Below are 15,763 nucleotides of genomic sequence, written 5' to 3'. Positions count from 1 at the left end.
CTGACCAGGACCAACCCTGCTTAGCTTCAGAAGCAAGCCAGCAGTGGTATGCAGTGTGGTATGCTGCTGGCAATTCCATTCTTTGGATATTTGAGGGGATTATTTAACAATTCACCAATATTAATGACTGGTGAAGCCAACCGATGACCCTCCACACTGAAAAGGGTTATACCTAGAACCAAAATGATTCTATCTGGAACCAAAAAGGGTTCTTCAAAGGGTTGTCTTATCGGGACAGCCGAATAACCCTTTTCTAAGAGGGTGTAGCTACTCAGACCACAAAGTCTAAGTCATTTAATTAGCCTCATGTTGCCCACTCCACATTTGCCTCTGCTCTTTATCAGACAAGTCACCAAAGCTCACATGAAGCTTCATTTTCTTGGTATTTATTCAACCTTAGTTTAAATCCAGGACAGTCTCATTGGAATACATCTATTTTGCAAGAACGACCTGAGTAGATTCATGTTTAAGCATATGGATATATTCATTAAACACTGAATACCACATGCCAATGGGTAAATAGCTAGGATTAATTGAGTGTATTCATTCATTAAACAATTTGAGATGACTGAATAGCCTAAACAAGCACTTTGTATATGTGTTTCAGAGTGTTTGCCTGTAGTTAATATATTAATTGACTTAGTGGATTTAATTAAATTCAGGTGTGTGTCCCAGGTCACCGTGTAACTCACACCTGTGCTCACTGATACATGAACAAGGCAAAGCCTCCAAATTTACATTCCAGAAAAACAAATGTGAAGAAGTCATTAGATCCCATTTATGCATTTAGCAGTGACACTAAACAAAAATTGTGTGTGTGTGTGTTGTGTAATAATTAGCCTTAGCTGTGAAATCCAGTTAAAGTATTAGCTGAACACTCCCCTTTCACCGTGTTATCAACCTACTGTAGTCTGACCCCAAGAGGACAGTGAACCTCAGGGGAATCAATCACCTAAAAAAACAGACGGGGGGTGGACGGACGGACGGACAGACAGACGGACGGACGGACGGAAAAGGCATACAGAGGTGTCTCACAACACATGTTGCATAAGGAAGTGTGTGTGCATGCGTGTCTGTGTGTGTGTGTTAGGAGGATACATCCCTTCATTAATTGCACAGGGGATTCATTATATGAATAAAAATGGAATGTGGTCATCAAAAACCTACAGGTGACCTAAATCCGCTTTATATTCTGCATATGGACATACAGCCCTAAACATATGGATAAAGAGACATACGTCAGAGAATCCGTATAACATATGGATAAAGAGAGACATACGACAGAGAATCCGTATAACATATGGATAAAGAGACATACAGCAGAGAATCCGTATAACATATGGATAAAGAGACATACAGCAGAGAATCCGTATAACATATGGATAAAGAGACATACGTCAGAGAATCCGTATAACATATGGATAAAGAGACATACATATGGATACGTCAGAGAAACATATGGATCAGAGAATCCAGAGAATATAACATATGGATAAAAGACATACGTCAGAGAATCCGTATAACATATGGATAAAGAGACATACGACAGAGAATCCGTATAACATATGGATAAAGAGACATACGTCAGAGAATCCGTATAACATATGGATAAAGAGACATACGACAGAGAATCCGTATAACATATGGATAAAGAGACATACGGCAGAGAATCCGTATAACATATGGATAAAGAGACTGACGTCAGAGAATCCGTATAACATATGGATAAAGAGAGACATACAGCAGAGAATCCGTATAACATATGGATAAAGAGACATACATCAGAGAATCCGTATAACATATGGATAAAGACAGACACGACAGAGAATCCGTATAACATATGGATAAAGAGACACGACAGAGAATCCGTATAACATATGGATAAAGAGAGACATACAGCAGAGAATCCGTATAACATATGGATAAAGAGACATACGACAGAGACTCCGTATAACATATGGATAAAGAGAGACATACAGCAGAGAATCCGTTTAACATATGGATAAAGAGAGACACATGGCAGAGAATCCGTATAACATATGGCTAAAGAGAGACATACAGCAGAGAATCCGTATAACATATGGATAAAGAGACATACGGCAGAGAATCCGTATAACATATGGATAAAGAGACATACGACAGAGAATCCGTATAACATATGGATAAAGAGACATACGGCAGAGAATCCGTGTAACATATGGATAAAGAGACATACGTCAGAGAATCCGTATAACATATGGATAAAGAGACATACGTCAGAGAATCCGTATAACATATGGATAAAGAGACATACGGCAGAGAATCCGTATAACATATGGATAAAGAGACATACGGCAGAGAATCCGTATAACATATGGATAAAGAGACATACGGCAGAGAGTCCGTATAACATATGGATAAAGAGACATACGGTAGAGAATCCGTATAACATATGGATAAAGAGACATACGGCAGAGAATCTGTATAACATATGGATAAAGAGACATACGTCAGAGAATCCGTATAACATATGGATAAAGAGACATACGACAGAGAATCCGTATAACATATGGATAAAGAGACATACGACAGAGAATCCGTATAACATATGGATAAAGAGAGACATACGACAGAGAATCCGTATAACATATGGATAAAGAGAGACATACGACAGAGCATCCGTATAACATATGAATAAAGAGAGACATACGACAGAGAATCCGTGTAACATATGGATAAAGAGACATACGTCAGAGAATCCGTATAACATATGGATAAAGAGAGACATACGACAGAGAATCCGTATAACATATGGATAAAGAGAGACATACAGCAGAGAATCCGTATAACATATGGATAAAGAGAGACATACGTCAGAGAATCCGTATAACATATGGATAAAGAGAGACATACGTCAGAGAATCCGTATAACATATGGATAAAGAGAGACACATGGCAGAGAATCCGTATAACATATGGCTAAAGAGAGACATACAGCAGAGAATCCGTATAACATATGGATAAAGAGACATACGACAGAGAATCCGTATAACATATGGATAAAGAGACATACGGCAGAGAGTCCGTATAACATATGGATAAAGAGACATACGGTAGAGAATCCGTGTGACATATGGATAAAGAGACATACGTCAGAGAATCCATATAACATATGGATAAAGAGACATACGACAGAGAATCCGTATAACATATGGATAAAGAGACATACGGCAGAGAATCCGTATAACATATGGATAAAGAGACATACGACAGAGAATCCGTATAACATATGGATAAAGAGACATACGGCAGAGAATCCGTGTAACATATGGATAAAGAGACATACGTCAGAGAATCCGTATAACATATGGATAAAGAGACATACGTCAGAGAATCCGTATAACATATGGATAAAGAGACATACGGCAGAGAATCCGTATAACATATGGATAAAGAGACATACGGCAGAGAATCCGTATAACATATGGATAAAGAGACATACGGCAGAGAGTCCGTATAACATATGGATAAAGAGACATACGGTAGAGAATTCGTATAACATATGGATAAAGAGACATACGGCAGAGAATCTGTATAACATATGGATAAAGAGACATACGTCAGAGAATCCGTATAACATATGGATAAAGAGACATACGACAGAGAATCCGTATAACATATGGATAAAGAGACATACGACAGAGAATCCGTATAACATATGGATAAAGAGAGACATACGACAGAGAATCCGTATAACATATGGATAAAGAGAGACATACGACAGAGAATCCGTATAACATATGAATAAAGAGAGACATACGACAGAGAATCCGTATAACATATGGATAAAGAGACATACGACAGAGAATCCGTATAACATATGGATAAAGAGACATACGGCAGAGAATCCGTATAACATATGGATAAAGAGAGACATATGGCAGAGAATCCGTATAACATATGGATAAAGAGAGACATACGGCAGAGAATCAGTATAAAACTACATTGTAATACAGTAAGTCATCACAGGTCCACAATACAGTGCATCTGGAGCGTCTAAAAGGTTCACAGTGAATGTACTGTACACACATTGGAGAGCATAGAGAAGACCGCTCATGAACCCTGGACACTCTCTCACTTCCCCTCTTTCTCACTCTTCCATCCTCACAGTGAATGTACTGTACACACATTGGAGAGCATAGAGAAGACCGCTCATGAACCCTGGACACTCTCTCACTTCCCCTCTTTCTCACTCTTCCATCCTCACAGGGAATCAGACAGCTGGGTGTGATTTCTTGTTATAAAACGGGTAGTTTGGATCCTGGATGCTGATTGGATCCTGGATGCTGATTGCTCGGTATTTGTATGCATGTTGTGACCCTTTTTTTAAAAGCAGTAAGACACGTGACACTACACTACAATGAATATAGTCCCAGGTAAATGGGTTGAAAGGCCTTCTACTAAGCACTATCATGACTCAAGGCAAGAACCAGATGCAGACACAGGAGGCAGATGGTTGGAGTTTAAGATGTTTAATAATCCAAAAGGAGTAGGCAAGAGAATGGTCGTGGACAGGTCAAAGGTCAAAACCAGTTCAGAGTCCAGGAGGTACAGAGTGGCAGGCTCGAGGTCAAGACAGGTAGAATAGTCATGCAGGTCGGTACAGAGTCCAGAAACAGCCAAGGGCCAACACCAGGAGGACTAGAAAAAGGAGAATAGCAAAGGCAGGAGAACAGGAAAAACAGCTGGTTGACTTGGAAACATACAAGACGAACTGGCACAGAGGGACAGGAAACACAGGGATAAATACACTGGCCCAGAGAGACAGGAAACACAGGGATAAATACACTGGCCCAGAGAGACAGGAAACACAGGGATAAATACACTTGCACAGAGAGACAGGAAACACAGGGATAAATACACTTGCACAGCGAGACAGGAAACACAGGGATAAATACACTGGCCCAGAGAGACAGGAAACACAGGGATAAATACACTGGCCCAGAGAGACAGGAAACACAGGGATAAATACACTGGGGAAAACAAGCGACACCTGGAAGGGTTGGAGACAATAACAAGGACAGGTGAAATAGATCAGGGTGTGACAAGCACATCAAGATGAACAACGGCATTTACCTGTGACTATATTCATGATATAGCATGGACTCTTGTGCCTTAATGTTTGAACAAACCTCTGTTCTGAGACAACGATGCCTTGTGCATAGAAATGTTGTGTATCACAGTATCATGTAACAGAGTGGAGCAAGAGTTCAAAACAATGGTCCTCTTGAATGTGGGTTTTCAGCTGAGCCAATCTTCTAACTGCACTCTGACTATTGATTTGGACATATAACCTGCATAATACCCTAGAGTGGTAGGCTACATGAAGACCAATGCTGGGAACCGTTGTCATGGATGCAAGGAGGTTTTTCCTGGGACACCCCACCCAATAAAATACTAGTGGAAAGCTTCTTTCTCCCTGAGGTATGCCTACATGGCTGGGTGGCTTTGCAAATCAAATCCAGTTTATTTGTCGTATGCACAGGATACACTTGGTGTACATACACAGTACAATTAAATGCTTACTTACAGGTACACCTCTCAGCTATGCGACAACAATAAGCCTGTGGTTTATCATGATGGGTGCATCGATTGTCAAATAAATGAACAAAGAATGGTTGCTATGGTGAGACCACTTAATGGGACATGCTTGCATTAGATTAAACCAAATGGAAATGTAGATATTTGGTGTAAATGTGTTGAATGCACATAATCCTCATACAAAATTATACATTTTTTGTATGAGGATTGTTCTATCTAGAATGATCTGTTGTGTTATCTTTAGTCATTACTTGGATCAAATATCACAGCACTTGCTGACTAGATGTTGATCAAAAGGTGAATTCTTAATCATGGTTAATTCTTCATCAAAGGGTTGATTTAAAAAAAAAAAGTGATAACTAAGTGGCTCGGGGAACAAAACATAGATATTTTGAGTCCATGGCCAGGAAACTCCCCAGACCTTAATCCCATTGAGAACTTGTGGTCAATCCTCAAGAGGCGGGTGGACAAACAAAAACCCACAAATTCTGACAAACTCCAAGCATTGATTATGCAAGAATGGGCTGCCATCAGTCAGGATGTGGCCCAGAGGTTAATTGAAAGCATGCCAGGGTGGATTGCAGAGGTCTTGAAAAAGAAGGGTCAACACTGCAAATATTGACTCTTTGCATCAACTTCATGTAATTGTCAATAAAAGCCTTTGACACTTATGAAATGCTTGTAATTATATTTCAGTATTCCATAGTAACATCTGACAAAAATATCTAAAGACACTGAAGCAGCAAACTTTGTGAAAATTAATATTTGTGTCATTTTCAAAACTTTTGGTCACGACTGTAGCCAACAGTTTGGTTCACAGTTTAAACTCTGCTGATATTTAAAGGTTATTAAAGCTTTTTTTGTGATGCCTCATTGTTTTTGACAGGTATGACGAAAGGATTTGAAGTACTTGACATTGAATAATATAACATATCCCCATTCTAAGTTCTCTGATGTGATATAAATTCCTTAAACATAATAGGTCAAATAAATATGGGTAACATAACATGATATGTCACATTTAGGTTACTAACGGTATGATATTTGCATTGATATAATGTTTTAAAATATTACTTTGTACTTGAAAGTATAAGGTTGTGAAATAATGATTTTGATTATATAATATTATTAATATGATAATTTCATAACCATCGTCACAATATTACTGAGTATAGAATTCCATAATCTTTTACATTTGAATGCAATGTAAATACTCAAACTGCGGATAGTGACCCTGTGTAATATCATATCACACAATATGACCTTTGAACTCTGTTTGAAATCTACCAGAGTTCCAGTAATCTATAACAGTCATGTGCTGAATGAGACTCCATCCTGTCAGCTGGTCCCAACTCAAAAAGAGAACGCCTGTTGTTCCGACACATCAACGTGCATGGACAGCATGTTAAAAGAACAACTACAAGAAGTGACACGGAGGAAAGTGCTCCATGTCTATGCCTGAACCACCACAAGCAAACCTGGAGGCAGAACCAGATCTTTAGGCCCAAGGCATCAGGTTTCTTGTGAGAAAAAGACTAAACTCAGACGTCATTTGAGGGACACAACCCCTCTCTGTGTAGATGGGAGAGCCTGTTTGGAGGGCTCAGGTCATTTTTACACAGTTCTGCATGACCCAGCCACTAGCGTTGACGTCCAGCTTGAGCATATTCATGACCCACTCGTCCTTCTGGGCCCCCTCCATGAACTCAGTAAAAGAAATCTGGCCTGTAATAGAAGGAAAAATATATACATTTTGGTGGGCAATGATTCAAGATCTTTCTCAGGTTAAGGTTACTGACATAACTCGGATGTAGTGCCAACTTAGTAAGAAAGTAGGAACCCATTCATGCTTATTAAAAGTAGGTAGCCATTCATGCTTATTAAAAGTAGGTAGCCATTCATGCTTATTAAAAGTAGGAAATCATTCATGCTTATTAAAAGTAGGAAGCCATTCATGCTTAGTAAAAGTAGGAAGCCATTCATGCTTATTAAAAGTAGGAAGCCATTCATGCTTATTAAAAGTAGGAAGCCATTCATGCTTATTAAAAGTAGGAAATAAAACAACAAAAAAATTGCAAAACCTCCATCTTTCCTCTGTATAATGGGCCAGGTAGCACCTGACCATGAGGATGCAAGAGCAAAGTCCCCGTCAAATGGACCACCAATTAGCACTAGCATGACCTAATCCTGGTCATTACATCAGACTGACCAGTGTGTAAAGGCAGTGACAAAGGCATATTGTCTCTCGCTGATGGAAGATGGCATTACATGTAAGCCCTTAGAGCACAGATTGTTCATTGTGGTGGTTTAATGAAAGTACTGTATATTTGGTACAGATTTGAATGCATGTTCTGCCGTATATATGAATATATCTTAACCGGGCACTTACCATCATGATTTTGGTCGACCAGCTCAAAGATCCTGTCACAGACTTCATTAGGTGTCATGTTTATGGCAGTTGTATGAATTTTGATTTTGTAAATGATCTGCAATTGTATGAGATACATTTCATTACATACAGTGTGGTATTTGACAGAAATGTTTTTTACACAGTTGTCCTTCTCAAATGGTATACATTTAAAAGGGTGTCAACATAAACAGATGGGTTTATCACATTGACCAAAAATATAAAGTTGTATAAACTTTTATATGACAGAAATAATATTTTGTCTAGTGTTGTTTATCTGAGCTTAATTTACTGAGTTCACATAAGGTAACATTTAAGGCAGATGGGTAACAAAATTATAATATAATATATATATATATCCTATATCATATCATCAGTGGGGTAACACATCTTTAGAAATGGAAAAACATTTTTTTACATTGAAACAATACTGTGACATTAGGCCTTTTTAATTGACAAAGGAAAAAGATTGAGGTCCTATATATACAGTAAATACCAGAGCCGTGAACTCAGCTGACCTATAGGCATGGGGGCTGGTTCAGTTCAGAACCAGATAAGCTATAGGATCAGGGCTAGGTGTTCCCAAGAATAATTGGTATTAAAGCCACTTGCTCCTCCCATCCTTTCATCCAATAACATGTACGAACGGAATTAGATTTGTGAAAACCCCAGTCATCCTACGTAGTCGCTTCTCCTGACCTGATCCTAATCCCTCACCTGATCCTAATCCCTGACCTGCAGCATATGAAGGCACTGCTCTAATAACATTCGTTTTATACAAGTATTATACAAGTTATCAATTGAGAAAACTTCAAACTGAGTATTGCAGATTATACTACCAGAATGTGTCCAGCTGTTCTTACCCTTAGAAAAGAAGGTGCATAGCCTAGCCTAACTGATCTACAGCTACTAGTAGCCAACTGCAGGCCCAAACAAAGCAGCCAGTCAATAGCATAATGCAGAGGAAGATTGTGTAATTTCTTACCCGAATGAGGTTTTTCACCTCTTCTCGGTCTAACTTGCCATTCCCGTCCTTGTCGTAGATTTTAAAGGACCACTTTAACCTATCCTCAAGATTCCCCCGCAATATCAGATGAAGAGCGGCTGTATACTCCATAAAATCCAACGCGTTATCCTGTGAAAACAATACATGGATTTATTGCATGTTTACCTTTTGAATGTATATTGATAACTGAAGCTAATGCAATTAAAGGGATTGTTCACCCAAATTACAAAATTATGTCATGATACCGGTATTAGCATTATTCGTGCATGTCCAAATCGAAAGTATCTCAAATTGATTGTGAAGCTCAACAAAGTAAGGATTAACACCTCTGGACATTTTCCACATTTTGTTGTGTTACAGCCTGAATTTAAAATGGATTACATTTAGATGTTTGTCACTGGCTTACACACAATACCCCATAATGTCAAAGGGGAATCACATTTTTCCATATTTTTACTAATTAATTTAAAAATCTGCTGAAATGTTTTGAGTCAATAAATATTAAACCCCTTTGTTATGGTTTGTCTAAATAAGCTAAGGAGAAGAAAATGCTAACAAGTCACATAATAAGTTGAAATAATAGTGTTTAACGTGATTTTTTAATGACTACCTCATCTCTGTACCCCACACATACAATTATCTGTAAGGTTCTTCAGTCGAGCAGTGAATTTCAAACACAGATTCAACCACAAAGACCAATGCCTTGCAAAGAAGGGCACCTATTAGCAGATGGGTAAATATTTTAAAAGCAGACATTGAACATGGTGAAGTTATTAATTACACTTTGGATGGTGTAGCCTAGTGATTAGAAAGGTTGCTAGATCAATTCCCTGAGCTGACAAGGTAAAAATCAGTCGTTCTGCCCCTGAACAAGGCAGTTAACCCACTGTTCCTAGGCCGTCATTGTAAAGAAGAATTTGTTCTTAACTGACTTGCCTAGTTAAATAAAGGTAAAATAAAAAAATATATTAAAAAAGCAATACACCCCGTCACTACAAAGATACAGGTGTCCTTCCTAACTCAGTTGCCGGAGATTAAGGAAAAAAGGGATTTCATTATCAGGCTAATGGAAACTTTAAAATAGTTACAGGGTTATATAGGTTTAGTTTGGGGGAAAACTGAGGATGTATCTATTATGTTTTAGTTACTCCAAAATATTAACCTAATTGACAGAGTGAGAAGATGGAAGCCTGTACAGAATAAAAAATATTCCAAAACATGCATCCTGTTTGCAACAAGGCACTAAAGTAATACTGCAAAAAATTGGCAAAGCAATTCCTAAATACAAAGTTAAGTTTGGGGCAAATCCAATGCAACACATTACTGAGTACCACTGTCCATATTTTCAAGCATAGTGGTGGCTGAATCATGTTATGGGTATGCTTGTACTTGTTAAGGACTGGGAGTTTTTCAGGATAAAAAAACATACAGAATGGAGCTAAGCACAAGCAAAATCCTAGAGGACAACATGTTTCAGTTTGCATTCTACCAGACACCGGGAGATGAATTCACCTTTTTGCAGGCGATAACCTAAAAGACAAGGCCAAATCTGCCCTGGAGTTGCTTACCAAGATAGTGAATGTTCCTGAGTTGCCGAGTTACAGTTTGAACTTAAATCTGCTTGAAAATCTATTGCAAGACTTGAAAATGGTTGTCCAGCAATTATCAACAACATATTTGACAGAGCTTGACATTTTGAAAATAATAATGGACAAATATTGTACAATTCAGATGTGGAATGCTCTTAGAAACTTACCCAGAAACACTCACAGCTGTAATCGCTGCCAAGGGTGATTCTAACATGTATTGACTCAGGGATGTGAATACTTGTACATTGAATAGTTATATATTTGCAAACATTTCAAAACATTTAATTATGGGGTATTGTGTGTAGATGGGTGAGAGAAAATATACAGTGCCTTGCGAAAGTATTTGGCCCCCTTGAACTTTGCGACCTTTTGCCACATTTCAGGCTTCAAACATAAAGATATAAAACTGTATTTTTTTGTGAAGATTCAACAACAAGTGGGACACAATCATGAAGTGGAACGACATTTATTGGATATTTCAAACTTTTTTAACAAATCAAAAACTGAAAAATTTGGCATGCAAAATTATTCAGCCCCCTTAAGTTAATACTTTGTAGCGCCACCTTTTGCTGCGATTACAGCTGTAAGTCGCTTGGGGTATGTCTCTATCAGTTTTGCACATCGAGAGACTGAATTTTTTTCCCATTCCTCCTTGCAAAACAGCTCGAGCTCAGTGAGGTTGGATGGAGAGCATTTGTGAACAGCAGTTTTCAGTTCTTTCCACAGATTCTCGATTGGATTCAGGTCTGGACTTTGACTTGACCATTCTAACACCTGGATATGTTTATTTTTGAACCATTCCATTGTAGATTTTGCTTTATGTTTTGGATCATTGTCTTGTTGGAAGACAAATCTCCGTCCCAGTCTCAGGTCTTTTGCAGACTCCATCAGGTTTTCTTCCAGAATGGTCCTGTATTTGGCTCCATCCATCTCCCATCAATTTTAACCATCTTCCCTGTCCCTGCAGAAGAAAAGCAGGCCCAAACCATGATGCTCCACCACCATGTTTGACAGTGGGGATGGTGCGTTCAGGGTGATGAGCTGTGTTGCTTTTACGCCAAACATAACGTTTTGCATTGTTGCCAAAAAGTTCAATTTTGGTTTCATCTGACCAGAGCACCTTCTTCCACATGTTTGGTGTGTCTCCCAGGTGGCTTGTGGCAAACTTTAAACAACACTTTTTATGGATATCTTTAAGAAATGGCTTTCTTCTTGCCACTCTTCCATAAAGGCCAGATTTGTGCAATATACGACTGATTGTTGTCCTATGGACAGATTCTCCCACCTCAGCTGTAGATCTCTGCAGTTCATCCAGAGTGATCATGGGCCTCTTGGCTGCATCTCTGATCAGTCTTCTCCTTGTATGAGCTGAAAGTTTAGAGGGACGGCCATGTCTTGGTAGATTTGCAGTGGTCTGATACTCCTTCCATTTCAATATTATCGCTTGCACAGTGCTCCTTGGGATGTTTAAAGCTTGGGAAATCTTTTTGTATCCAAATCCGGCTTTAAACTTCTTCACAACAGTATCTCGGACCTGCCTGGTGTGTTCCTTGTTCTTCATGATGCTCTCTGCGCTTTTAACGGACCTCTGAGACTATCACAGTGCAGGTGCATTTATACGGAGACTTGATTACACACAGGTGGATTGTATTTATCATCATTAGTCATTTAGGTCAACATTGGATCATTCAGAGATCCTCACTGAACTTCTGGAGAGAGTTTGCTGCACTGAAAGTAAAGGGGCTGAATAATTTTGCACGCCCAATTTTTCAGTTTTTGATTTGTTAAAAAAGTTTGAAATATCCAATAAATGTTGTTCCACTTCATGATTGTGTCCCACTTGTTGTTGATTCTTCACAAAAAATACAGTTTTATATCTTTATGTTTGAAGCCTGAAATGTGGCAAAAGGTCGCAAAGTTCAAGGGGGCCGAATACTTTCGCAAGGCACTGTATATGTAATCAATTTTGAATTCAGGCTGTAACATAACAAAATGTGGAATAAGTCAAAGGGTATACATTCTTTCTGATGGCACTGTAGATGATTTGAATATGATGCACAACATTTTTTAATATCAGCACCATGAGATTAGCATTTGGAAACAGTGCCAGGGAAACTAAACCAAAGCATGGATTGCTGTCATACCTTGCCCATAGACTGCTTACAGTGTAAGGAAACCAACATTACATTTCGTAATTTGAGTGAACTGTCCCTTTAACAGCACAATGGATGAATGGAATGGATTACATTTTTTTAAACATTATTTCCTGATTGAAAATTGTTTTACCCCCTTCACTTACCCTGTTTGTGTCGAATGAATGGAAGACAGTCTCAATGTACAAAGTCTCTTCCTCGCAGCTGGCTGGTATACCAAAGATCCGTTTTAATTCATGTAGGTGCAAAGCCCCGCTCGGGCACTCCTTCATAAAAGCCATACACAGCTCCTGAATTTGCTCCAAATCAATCTCATTGTGGCTTTCTGCTTGACCCATTGTTGTAGTTCACTTTGATGGTAGAAGATATTTTCTACAAGAATTCAAGCAAATATAGTTCAACATAAAGGTTATCAGTTAAAGTCTGGCGACTACAAGTGGCTACCGAAGCATCTGCTGACACGGTCCATCAAACTAAATGCCTTTACTCCACTTGCCAAATACCATGGCCTAATGGGGGACTGGACAGAGTTGTATATTTAACCTTTCAAATCACATTAACTAAGAAATCTCTCAATCTTTTGCCAAAAGAAAGGTGAGCTGTCACCTGACCATTCAAGAGTGCATGTCCTGCCATAATCCCTAGGCATGTCCTGACATACTCCCTAGGCATTTCCTAACATACTCCCTAGGCATGTCCTGACATACTCCCTAGGCATTTCCTGCCATAATCCCTAGGCATGTCCTGACATACTCCCTAGGCATGTCCTGACATACTCCCTAGGCATGTCCTGACATACTCCCTAGGCATTTCCTGACATACTCCCTAGGCATTTCCTGACATACTCCCAAGGCATTTCCTGACATACTCCCTAGGCATGTCCTAACATACTCCCTAGGCATTTCCTGACATACTCCCTAGGCATGTCCTGACATACTCCCTAAGCATGTCCTGACATACTCCCTAGGCATTTCCTGACATACTCCCTAGGCATTTCCTGCCATACTCCCTGGATAAGAGCGTCTGCTAAATGACTTAAATGTTAAATGTAGGCATATCCTGACATACTCCCTAGGCATTTCCTAACATACTCCCTAGGCATTTCCTGACATACTCCCTAGGCATTTCCTGACATACTCCCTAGGCATTTCCTGCCATACTCCCTAGGCATTTCCTGACAAACTCCCTAGGCATGTCCTGACATACTCCCAAGGCATTTCCTGACATACTCCCAAGGCATTTCCTGCCATACTCCCTAGGCATTTCCTGCCATACTCCCTAGGCATGTCCTGACATACTCCCTAGGCATTTCCTGCCATACTCCCTAGGCATTTCCTGACATACTCCCAAGGCATTTCCTGACATACTCCCTAGGCATGTCCTAACATACTCCCTAGGCATTTCCTGACATACTCCCAAGGCATTTCCTGACATACTCCCTAGGCATGTCCTAACATACTCCCTAGGCATTTCCTGACATACTCCCTAGGAATTTCCTGACATACTCCCAAGGCATTTCCTGACATACTCCCAAGGCATTTCCTGACATACTCCCTAGGCATTTCCTGACATACAGTGCCTTCAGAAAGTATTCAAACCCTTGACTTTTTTACAAATGGATTAAAAATGAAAATCTGAAATGTCTTCAGTCAATAAGTATTCAAAGCCTTTCTTATGACAAGCCTAAATAAGTTCAAGAGTAATGTGCTTAACAAGTCACATAAGTTTCATGGACGCACTCTGTGTGCAATAATAGTGTTTAACATTATATTTTGATGACTAGCTTATCTCTGTACCCATACATACAACAAAATGTAAAATGTTTATGTTTGACATTTTAGTAATTTAAAACAGACACTTATCTTATCTTAAGATAGCTACACTATCTATACAAAAGTATGTGGACACCCCTTCAAATGAGTGGATTTGGCTATTTCAGCCACAACCGTTGCTGACAGGTGTATAACATTGAGCATACATAGACAAACATTGGCCTTACTGAAGAGCTCAGTGACTTTCAACATGGCACTGTCATAGGATCCACCTTTCCAACAAGTCAGTTCGTCCTGCGAGAGCTGCCCCGGTCAACTGTAAGTGCTGTTATTGTGAAGAGGAAACACCTAAGAGCAACAACAGCTTAGCCGCGAAGTAGTAGGCCACACAAGCTCACAGAACGCGACCACAAAGTGCTGAAGCGTGTAAAAATCATCTGTCCTCAGTTGCAACACTCACTACTGAGTTCCAAACTGCCTCTGAAAGTAACGTCAGCACAATAACTGTTTGTCGGGAGCTTCATGAAATGTGTGTCCATGGCCAAACAGCCGCACACAAGCCTAAGATCACCATGTGCAATGCCATGCATCGGCTGGAGTAGTGTAAAGCTTGCCTCCATTGGACTCTGGAGTAGTGTAAAGCTAGTCTCCATTGGACTCTGGAGTAGTGTAAAGCTCGCCTCCATTGGACTCTGGAGTAGTGTAAAGCTAGTCTCCATTGGACTCTGGAGTAGTGTAAAGCTCGTCTCCATTGGACTCTGGAGTAGTGTAAAGCTCGTCTCCATTGGACTCTGGAGTAGTGTAAAGCTCGTCTCCATTGGACTCTGGAGTAGTGTAAAGCTCGTCTCCATTGGACTCTGGAGTAGTGTAAAGCTCGTCTCCATTGGACTCTGGAGTAGTGTAAAGCTCGTCTCCATTGGACTCTGGAGTAGTGTAAAGCTCGTCTCCATTGGACTCTGGAGTAGTGTAAACACGTTCTCTGGGGGGATGAATCACGCTTCACCATTTAGCAGTCCGACGGACAAATCTGGGTTTGGTGGATGCCAGGAGAACGCTACCTGCCCGAATGCGCCATGAAAGTTATTTAAGATACTCTTTAAGGTAAGATACTCTTCATAGGGTAAGGTCCCAGATATTTTCAAAAAATAGGCAGGGACTCCGGTGTAATGACTTTAGGGGAAAACTTGTTCCACCATTGGGGTGCCAGGACAGAGTTGGGATGTAGGGTTTGAGCATCGCCTTAGTAGGGGCAGTTC

At 39.7% G+C, this 15,763-nt stretch overlaps 1 protein-coding gene across 1 annotated transcript; it reads right to left on the bottom strand.

Moving 5' to 3' along the window:
* Nucleotides 1-4,355: 4,355 nt before the first annotated feature.
* Nucleotides 4,356-13,267, bottom strand: LOC115115743 (guanylyl cyclase-activating protein 2-like). Its single transcript, XM_065012261.1, has 4 exons — nucleotides 12,882-13,267; nucleotides 8,973-9,122; nucleotides 7,970-8,066; nucleotides 4,356-7,305 (listed from the first exon to the last, which is right to left on the bottom strand). Exons 1-4 carry the CDS (start codon nucleotides 13,071-13,073, stop codon nucleotides 7,184-7,186), a joined length of 561 nt encoding a protein of 186 aa, XP_064868333.1. The 5' UTR covers nucleotides 13,074-13,267; the 3' UTR covers nucleotides 4,356-7,183.
* Between the last annotated feature and the right edge of the window lie 2,496 nt (nucleotides 13,268-15,763).

This window comes from Oncorhynchus nerka, linkage group LG27 (genome assembly GCF_034236695.1).
Source record: "Oncorhynchus nerka isolate Pitt River linkage group LG27, Oner_Uvic_2.0, whole genome shotgun sequence".
NCBI lineage: Eukaryota > Metazoa > Chordata > Actinopteri > Salmoniformes > Salmonidae > Oncorhynchus > Oncorhynchus nerka.
Note: the sequence above shows the minus strand (reverse complement) of the source record. Positions and strands in the feature narration are given on the sequence as shown.